The 10508-nt window shown below is 48.9% G+C and overlaps 1 protein-coding gene across 4 annotated transcripts in view; it reads right to left on the bottom strand.

Moving 5' to 3' along the window:
- MMP24 (matrix metallopeptidase 24) overlaps positions 1-9670 on the bottom strand; it is a 49080-nt gene extending 39410 nt beyond the window's left edge. The window contains exons 1-3 of one of the 4 annotated variants that reach the window (XM_072879362.1): positions 9514-9670; positions 7255-7403; positions 138-254 (exon numbers count right to left, since the gene is read on the bottom strand). In XM_072879362.1, the coding sequence (XP_072735463.1) occupies positions 138-254; positions 7255-7403; positions 9514-9612 (365 nt within the window). In that variant the 5' untranslated portion in view covers positions 9613-9670. The remainder of the gene's footprint in view (positions 1-137; positions 255-7254; positions 7404-9513) is intronic. The other 3 variants (XM_072879363.1, XM_072879364.1, XM_072879365.1) reach the window with 3 other exon arrangements.
- Between the last annotated feature and the right edge of the window lie 838 nt (positions 9671-10508).

The following is a 10508-nucleotide window of genomic DNA, read 5'->3' as shown; positions in this document are numbered from 1 at the left end:
CCATGTTCTGAGAATGAAACCCTCAACTAAGCATTACAGGGAAAATCCATTTTTTAAAAGTACTTACAAAATTTGCATACCAAAGAAGTACAGAATGTTTTTTCCCCAAACAAAAAGGGGCAGGGAAGGGGTTATACCTATAGGTTATATGCTTCTGCCTCCACTTTTGTCCAGTTAGTGCATACCGCTTTTTCCTCCGGCTATGGCGTAGGTGGGGATGATCTGGAACTCCACATCGAGGCTTCTTCATCCACCTGGAACAGAAGGAAAGAAAAAGCAAGCTAACAGTTTGGAAAAGAGATTCTAAAGAACTCAGGGGGTGACTGGAAGAACTCTGAAGGATGGCCAATGAAGACACCAAGAAGGGCTCAGTCTTCCCTCTCTCGAGTTTACCCTCTTTGCACAGAGCTGTACACCCCACCTCTGCTGGCAATCCACACACCTCAGCACACCAAAAAGAATTCATTTTTCCTTTTGGAAACACAGATACCAGATCAGGTAGTCCTTATGCTTGACAAGAGCTTAATGATGATAATGCCACAAAAGATACCCAGATCAAAACTGCATGTGTGTGCGCACTGGGATCAAACTCTCCTATCACCTACCCTATCCACTCTCCATTTGTTAAAGTGCTGCTGTGCCAGTAAAAAAACCTCCAATTCATAACTCACTAGATAAGATTGAACAAGTGCAGACATGACTGCACTCCCAGATGATGACTAAGGCTTTCACCTGTAATGACCAGAACAGATCACTCCAATCTGTGGGTCACAGTCACCAAATTCTGTTAGACCCTTGCTATAAACCTTGACTCTTTTGAGGTCACTCATGATGTAGGAAACTCTTGCCTCTATGGCCAGGTGAACTGGAAGAGCAAAGGATGCTGTCCCTTGCATGGGGATCCATGCACTATTATCAGAGAAGTCAGGTCTCCTCCCCTATCTCCTTTACCTGAACAGATCTTTTGCTTATTTCTTGCACCAGCTTGAGGCTGGTCAAACACTGGCACAGGTTGCCCAGAGAAGTGGTAGAGTCTCCATCCTTGGAGGTATTCAAAACCCAACTGGACATGGTCCTGGACAACCTGTTCTAGCTGTCCCTGTTTGAGCAGGGGGTTGGAGTAGATGATCTCAAGAGGTCCCTTCCAATCTAAACGATTCTCTGACAAGGAGAAATAGACTGTATCCCAGAATACTATCCCGTTTGCTGGTGTGGGCACACTCCAGAGAAGTCAGAAGTGGCTTATGGAGGAACAAATCTGCCCATCGCTGCATGCAGCAGCAGGGAAAAAAGAAGACAGGGACAGAAAGAGAGGAACTACAGGTACTGGTCTCCAAAGGTCCCAGCATGGCAACTTTCTGTCTCAGCCACATTCTTTAGGGTTTTGCAGTGCAGCCCAGGTCAGGAGACCAGAGCCCAGGAATAATGCAAGCAGTCTCTGGCCACAGCCTCCCAAGCACACTGGCACTGCCCTCAGCCTTCTGCTTGGGCTGCTGCTGGGGCCACTGCCACTGGCATTCTTCAGGCATTTTATGCATTTGACCCACTTACTCTGATAGCAAAGGCAAGTGTCCACTGTGACACAATGCCTTAAGAACACACTGCAGGACACGGGATGCAGAAACAGGCCACTGCTTGGTCACACGTGAGAAGAGCATTGTAGCCAATCCTGGCAGATTCCTCACACAGGACACCAAATTCCCTCCCCTCTCCTCAGCAGGGCTTCCCTCACATCCCTGGCCACCTGGGGGACAACTTTTGGCCTCCAAATGCAGACATTCCTCCATCAGCTGCAGCCAGCCAATGGCAAGTAGCCCATATGTGCCCACATGCTTGAGCCTAAACAATGTACATCTTATCTATCAAAAATATTAACCCCACACCTTCAGGAAGGTAGTGTCTTCCCATCACCAGTAGATGGTTTACAAGACTTCTTTCCAGGATGGCTTTTAAATAAAAAACAAATAGACAGACACTTTGCCTTGTACAGCCTCACAAGAACATTCTTTCACAGCACACATACCTGCTCCCAGTTCAGACAGTCAAGCAGCTGACCTTTCCTTAGTCCACTTCCTATATGTAAAAACTACAGATGCTTACAAATTTCAGTGCAGTCATCTGTCATCTTCTCCCCACCAAGAACAGAGCAAATGAGAAGTGTTATACATATTGTACTGTACCTGACAAGAACCCAAGCTGTATATATAAAGCTAGTACAGATCTTCCCCACTTACATTACCTTACATTTATCAGTACAGTATGTCTTTCAGAAACCTAAGTACCCTGTGCAAATCAGATCTGTCTTGCCCACACAACTGCTGCCACCTTCAAAGAAAAGCAGTACATCTAAGGTTTGCTTTTAGAAAAGCTATATTAATTCAACCTCAATACACTGTGTTTTTCCAAGTGTCCTTTATTTGTGTTCTTTTGCATTGCTTCTACCACTTTCCTAGAGAGATGCTAGGATTACTGTAGCCTGTATTCTCCTAGATATTTCCTGACTATTTTTTTTAAAAATTCCCGTCATTATATGGTTTGGAGTTTTTAGCATAACCTTACACAAACCGTAGTGCGAATTAGGTTTTCATCTCTTGAGCTTCATGAGAACTCTAGTACTTTGAACATCACCATCATCAGGCCCTGATTACAGTCGGAAAACAACCTTCTGTTTTATCTTTACTAGTATCATCTAGAAGACAAAAAGGTAACAGGGGAGTGCTACCAAACCAACATGGATGTGTAGGACAGGTCACCAGGACTTTCCAGGACAGTGCTAGCTATGCTGCCACACTAGCAGTACACCGCCAAGTACCTCACACCTCAACATCTGTTTCATGTATGAACACTGGCTGCCCCTTCCCAACACGTGCCCTATGCTGAGCAGGCTGCAGCAAATCAGCCCCCACACAGATTAGTCCCATGCTATCAAAGCCAATCAGAACTGCACAGATACCCGACCAAAAGTTAATTCCCTCAAAGACAGTCAGATTCCCTGCCCCTGTGCCAGTTCCATCACAACATAAGGACACAGGGCAGGGCACAGGGCTGTTCCTGAGGCAAGCTGTAATACCTGCACCCTGGACTTTAAGGGCTTCTTGAGCCAAAGCTTCTGAGGTATCAGCATTTGCAAAGCTGCCAACAGACTTATACTACGCACGGCTGCCTAACTCCTCTTTCAACCCCATTACACTCAGGCCTGTCTGAATCCTGTCATGGCTTAACCCCAGTCGGCAACTAAGCACCACAGAGCCGCTCACTCACCCTCCCCCCCATCTTGGGATGGGGGAGAGAATCGGGGGAAAAAAAGTAAAACCCGTGGGTTGAGATAAAGACAGTTTAATAGGACAGCAGAGGAAGAGAAAATAATAATAATAATAATAATGATGATAAAAGAACGTACAGAACAAGCGATGCACAGTGCAATTGCTCACCACCGGCTGGCCGACGCCCAGCCAGTCCCCAAGCAGCGATCGCTGCTCCCTGGCCAACTCCCCCCAGTTTCTATACTGAGCATGATGCCATATGGTATGGAATAGCCCTTTGGGCAGTTGGGGTCAGCTGTCCTGGCTGTGCCCCCTCCCAGCTTCTTGTGCCCCTGGCAGAGCATGGGGAGCTGAAAATCCCTTGACCAGTGTAAGCACTGCTTAGCATCAACTAAAACATCAGCGTGTTATCAACATTATTTTCATACTAAATCCAAAACACAGCACTATACCAGCTACTAGGAAGAAAATTAACTCTGTGCCAGCCAAAACCAGGACAACCCCCATATTCTATCACAGTTTGTTCCACAGCTCAGCTACACACTTTCTGAAACAGATCTAGTAAAAAAGCCCAACGACTTGGTTAGAGCTAGGCAGTACCCAAGCTGTCAACCACCTGTGCTAATGTCAAGCTGAGAATGTTTATCTGGATCAGCTCCCTGATTCAACTTGCTTCCCAGACATATGGGCCCTAGTCTAATCACATGGACCAGGGTACAAGTCCAGCCATCTCTTCTTTTCTCAGCAGGGCAGATCTATGGCAAAATAATCACAAAGCTGTAGCTTGCTGTCACTGATCTTCTTTAGCTGATCTTTCTGACAGCCATTCTCCACTGAGCAGTTTGGATAACCCTTTCTGTGTTCCAGAGGATTTATAAAAGCACATCACATCAGAAACAACAACGAAAGACAATTACTTGAAGCAGGATTCAGATACTTATGGTTGCCCCCCCCCCCCCTTTTTTTTTTTAAATGGCAGCACCAATAACACTGGATCATCAAAATTTATACTTGGCACTGTTTACGCATAGAATATTGCATTCCTCCAGCTGCTTGGCATGCAGAAAACAGGTAATTTCCAAAAGCAGTGACATCCAGCTCTTGTCCAGATACAGCTGCTTTCCCCAATTCAGGCTCCAAGCCCTCCACAAGACTCTCCTAAATAGAGGAAGCTGTCACTCTCAATCGCCTACTATTGAGCTGGTGGCAGTGGTATCTTTAAACAGCAGTGTTGTGCATCCCAAGGCGAGGGACCTACACAACAGGCTCAAGACAAAGCACAAGACACACAAGACATTTCCAACACAAGTAAGACTATTTCTTGGTTCCCTCCAGGGCCATGTGGTTGATTACGACAAACACAATAGTCACCACTTTTGTTAGGTGCTAGTGTGCCTTCTCTCCCGGCACGCTCCCAGGACTATATCCTTGCCTAGCTGCCAAGCAGAATTACAATTCAACCCAGTAGCTGCAGGCAGACAGAAAGTTTGCTGAGACACTGTTAATTGCAGGGTACAAGGAGGCTGTTCTACATATTCTCCCCTGCTCTCCTTACAGGAAACTACATATCCTCAACCTGCTCCCTCAAGACAGCCCCTCTGCTGAACGGACCCCCACCCCACCTTCCTTTCGGGTACCAATAAGCAACACCAATGGTGTTGTTCCTTCCCATTTCCCACTCCCACTGGCAGCGCCTGCATGGTAGCTTTCACACACTTGGGTACCACTCTTGGAGGAAAGAACAAGCTCGGGATTTGGGAACATGTGGGGAAGGAGACGAAAAACTTTAGGCTTCCATAATAAATCTAAACAGAATATGCAGAATTTGTTGCCTGACAAAGAAACCATAGAAAATAACTTCGCACTCTGATTGATTCTAAAGTCACTTTAAAGGGAAAGAGCTTATGACACTGACAGAAGTGACAGAAAAATTCATAATTGCAATCTCAAAACTCATAACACAGACTGAAATAACAGCTTAGCAAACACCTGAGTAATTCCGAGCTCTCAGAGCCAGCCTGCCTTGCCAGCTCCTCTTTCGCTCAGCTTCCACAATCAGATCTGAGGAAGTAACAGCCCAATAGGGCCCCTCCAACTCAAAATACAGGCTCACTGCTAACGGCAATTAGGACCTCTTTCCTTTCATGTAATTTCTAGGTAGGTACTCCTGCTCCACCCTGCCATACAACATATGGACCTACTGATTCAGGACAAATGGACGTAGAGCAACTGAACAAGCCTGCAAAGCACACCCGCGTTTGGTTGTAGCTGAGGTTTCAAGCCTTTGGAGACTCGAGTTTCAGAAGAGGGAAACATCTAGGTTTTTCACCCATCAGCCTTTGTGTGTTCACGCACCAATCAACCCCTGCCCATATATAAACTCAGTAAAATGTGGGCAACGCTTTCCTTTCCTCCATAAAAATACTTTTACTTACTAAAGCAGGGACTCCCACACGCAGTTTGCTCCCTTCCCCTGTCACCCACAGAGCAGCAGAAGCAGTTCCCTAACTTTCCAAACTAGCACCCCAATATCATAGCCACTTCTTCCCCCACCTCGTTCCAACCATAAGCATCCCAACTGCAAGCTTCTACACACCAACTGCACACACACAACCTTGTCTCTGGCTCTGCTTCAGCATTCACTTACAAACTGTGTTATTAATGGCAAAGAGATCTTGGATAGAAAATCCCCACCTTTAAAAAGCATTTCATTTTCAACTCATTTGAAAAGCAAACAAACAGGATTTTCTCTCTCTCTCTCAATGGAGAACAAGGGGCTTTTCCTGTAAGCTAAAGGAAGGAATGTTACATTAACTGGAGAGGTGCTCCCAGTCCAGGATGATCCCCTCCTGCTTAATTCACTAGTTTCTTCTGTTTCTCCCTCTTCTTGTAGTCTAGAAAGCATACAAGCAAACCCCTTTGTTCTTCACACTGTTTGGTTACTTTGTGCCCCTTTCTTTTGTGTTACTGTGTCCCTTTTGCCAGAAGAGTGCCATAACAGGAGAGATGAAGAACTAGGCAGAGTGCACTAAAAGGGTCTGCTAATGCAGTAAGAAAAGGTCAAGGGAAAACTCTCAGGCAGGGCCTAAGCAAGTTCTATTATTTCTTTTTTTGCTCACCATGAGATGCTTCTTTTCCCCAGAAAGCATTAGTAAGACCTTATCTGCATTCCGCTTTAGTCAACAGATGCTCCCCTAGTTGGTCTGGACCAACAGCAGACAGATTCAGCCAATACACAACATCCAGGAAATCAGACAACAGGAAGCCAGTCAGGCAGCAGCAACAAACACCGCTCCCACACCAGAACACCACTTCCACACCACACCTCGCAGTACACGCTGAAGAGCAGACTAAAGGCAACAGCCTTCAAAGAACAAAGTCCCTCCAGCCTAGGTGATTTAGACCAATGCTCCTGTGCTATCAAGACACAGATCACAAACAACACATAGTCAGCATACAGCAGAGAACATCTAATGTCCAACAAATGGCAACTATGGACAGCTAAGTAGTCTTGACTATCGTCATCAGACTACAACTCACTTCAACTCACAACTCCACAAAGAGCATCTATGGAGATCCACAACTGCAATTAATTAAGAAGTACATTAGAAGCCATTTCTGGAGCCAGATTTTCACCTAAATCCAGACAAAGATTAAAATAAATGAAACCCTTGATGTTCTCCACTTTCAGAAGCTCACAGGATTCAAAGCTCACATGCTTTGCCTGTGCACCAGCAGTGGGATCTATGTACAAAGACTGACATTTAACAAGAGCTTCTCCTCACGCTCACAAACAGAACTGCTGGCAAAAAGAAAAGGTGGAGTTGTCCACATGTTTTCTTTAGGGACACCTTTTCATAATCAAGACTTCTCTGGCTGAGTCAGTCAAATCTATCCCTTTTGAGGACTTCTTGTAGCTGGAATAATTACCCAGGTAATATGATAATGCGTTAAGAAAGGGAAAGACAAAATTAGCCTACGTTAATCTTACTCAATAGTTGTCTGGTCCAAAACTCCTGTTACTGGGATCCCATAAAACTGTTGCATAGTGGCAACTGCGGACTGCACAGCTTTTCCTGACTGCAAGGCAGACATTTGGCTGTCAGAAGGAAGTAAGTAGCCGTAAGTTTTTAACCAACCCTGAAAAAGAAAGAAACAGATGGTAAGATGCCATGGTAAGTTTTCAACTTAATGGATCAGAACACTTCCTCAAAAGAAAAAGTGACAAACTAGCCCAGAATATTCAACCACCTCTCTTTTTTTGGTTAGGTTTGGTAATATCATCTAATCCCCTGGACGGGCTGAAGACCCAGCTTAATATCACCTGTCCTGACAGGACAATGCAGACCTGCCAATTAAAAATAGCCATCATCCCAACCAAATTACTGAGGCAGACTTAGGTCTCTGGAGCACCAGAAAGGCTCTGTCCTTGTTCCAGAGACCTCCTGCGCACCCTGTCACCTTGGCATCACGAGATTTCTCAGTCTCCACAGCAGCACGCTCCCAATAAGCCACTGCCCACCACCTACTGCTGCCTCCGGACCATTACTCCAAGAAAACAGCTTAATAGACCCGGGCAATCCCTGCAAACACAGGTTCAGCTTTACGCTTGCACTGAGCACAGGAGTATTTCTTAAAAACAACAAAAAAAAAAACCAAAACAAAAAACCCAAACAAAAAAAAACACACTCAGAAAGTTTGCAGGGACTCTGGTTAAATCAACTTTTCCTCTACTAATAGCAGATATCTAGCAAATTGTCAGAACAGGAAAATAGCCAAGTCTCCTCAAGAAGCTTTGTGCCTTTTCCCTGCCTCCCCCCCAAAATGCAGCCTTAGTTAAAACCACCTGTCAAACTTGTCAAAATGCTAAGGACAACATTTTCAAAAACAGCCATTAATTGAGGATTTTTTTTTCCTCCCCTCTCTCCCCACCCCTCACTTTGATACCATGAGAAAAAGGAATATTAATTCGCCATTAAGTGCAAATGCCAATCAAACCTGAATAAAGGCTTGCTTTCATAAACTTTTCACCATAATTTTTCATGCACACACCCCAGTGTTTCTTTCTTCTGGCCAATACCCCAGCCCTTTGATTCAATACTTAGACCAGGATTGCTATGACATTGACATATATCCCGTAAGCTTTTTCCAGCCACAAGGACAATCCATCTGACCCACAGGACACAGCCCTCAACACACAAGCGCTGGTGAACCATCTGCATGCGCTGCTCTCACATCGGCAGCCTGATCACTCAGAGCAGGGGGGAGAGGAGAAGCACATCTTCCCTTAACATAACACAGCAGCGGGAAAGGGGCTCAAGTCAGGAGGAGCACAAGAGGAACAACAATCCCCATTTCTCTGTGGCAACAAGAAGATGCCAGAATCCAATGAGAAAAACGAAAGGCCTTGCTTCCAAAGCAGGAAAAAGAAGGTGTAAGACAGCATCTGGGCTGGGCACGTTAAAGTTCACCATGTAAATGGACATACAGCACTATTCAACACGGACATCACCAATGGCTCAAGACAAAGCCAAGCTGCAGAACTGCTTGGAGACTGGACATTTGCTACCACTGCCTTAGCATCTAGCGTCGGCCTCTGACAAACACAGCATGCTGGAACACGGGACCTTCGGTCTGACCAAAATAAGCTGTCCTTGAGGAGCAAGGGCAGAGCACAGTAACCAAAACAGCTCTGAGTGGGGCTGCCCTCGCCAATCCCCTTTCCCTCCCGGCCAGACTCGGACGCGGCAGCGGGCGAGGGAAAGGGACACCACGCGATGTCCGCCCAGGCGCTAGAGAAGCTCCTCCCGGGAGGATGATGCTCAAGAGCACGCAGGAGGGGCACAGCTGCCTTCGCCTGCCGGCTCCCACCCTGCCCAGGCACAGGCAGAGGAGCTGCCAGCGGCTGTGGCCGCACACCTGAGCCCAGCCCGGCAGCAGCAACCAAGACCGGCCGCTTCGGAGAGCGGCACGAGGAGGGCCTACAGCAGATGCGGAACGCTTCCGGCGGGCAGCAGCGCCCAGGCGCGGCGACGGGGCTGGAGCCGGGCGCGGAGGAGCCGGGGAGCCGCTGCCCGCCCAGCTTTCCAGCCTGCCCCCGGGCCAACACAGCGCACAACCCGGCGGCCCCGGGCTTCCCGTCCCCCGGCATCCCGGTCCCAGCTGCGGCACCGCCGGCCTCGCCGCCCCACAGAGTCGCCCGGCCCCACTCCCCTCAGCGCCCCGCCCCCCCTCCCGCTCCCAGACCTACCCGGCCGGTACTGGTATCGGCAGCAGCGCGGAGCAGGGCGCAGAGCAGCGGCAGCAGGGAGCCCGCCGCGGCCAGGCCCCGGCGCCGCCTCGGCGCCATGGCAGCGCGGCGGGGCTCCGGCCAGCGCTCCGGCCCGCGCTCCGGCCCAGCGGCGCGGGCTGCGGCTGCGCGGGGAAGCCGGAAGTGGAAGGCAGCCGCCGCCGCACCGCCCCTTCCTCCGCCGGGCCGGGCCGTGGCTGCCTCGCGAAGGATCACGGCGCGGTCCTGAGGAGGTGCGGCCGGCGGGAGCGCCCTGGCCCCGCTTCTCCCGCGGGAAGGGCTCAGAGCCAGGCAGCAGCAGTCCCGGGTCGCCGTCCCTCAGGGTTTTTCCCAGGCACCCGCCTCTGGCTTCAGGCAGGGGAGAGCGCGGGGAGGCTCGCGGCGGCCCCGGCCCTGCCGCAGCACCAGAGCGGATGCAGGAGGGCCGAGGTCTTTCTCTGCGGGCCTCTTCTCTCACGACGGGATTGTTTCCTGTTCTCAAAGGTCCCACTCCCTGCCGAGGCTGCCTCGCGTGGTCTTCGGCTGCAGGCTGAAGATCTTCAGCAGGTGTGTGTAGAAGCCCCACATGCAGGAGGCCGGCTGTATACACCTCCTCATAACGAGCCTGAGGAAAGGTGGGGCTGGCAGTTTGTTGGCCAGTGGTCCTGCCCTAAAGCCATCCCAGTCTGAAAGGAGGTGGTGTGCTGCTGAGATGTGCACCCAGGTGGAGGCATGGGTTTCTGTGCTACCTCAGAGAGACCCAAGGGCTTTTTCACACTCCATTTCTCTCCTTCGTTTCCCTTGGGATCAAAAATGGTGCCTCGTGGTGACAGGTTGAAGGAGGAGGAGGTTGTGGACGGCAGTCCCCCTGGCCCAGCCTCATTGAGTTCAGAGGGTCTGAAAGAGCAGTCGGCAGCCTGCACTTTCACACATGCTTAATAAATTATTTTTATCAGGGATTTTAATAAATTATTTTA

The sequence above is a fragment of the Ciconia boyciana genome, chromosome 14, assembly GCF_034638445.1.
Source record: "Ciconia boyciana chromosome 14, ASM3463844v1, whole genome shotgun sequence".
In the NCBI taxonomy this organism is placed as follows: Eukaryota; Metazoa; Chordata; class Aves; order Ciconiiformes; family Ciconiidae; genus Ciconia; species Ciconia boyciana.
The sequence above is the reverse complement of the archived record's forward strand: the minus strand, read 5'-3'. Positions and strand labels throughout refer to the sequence as shown.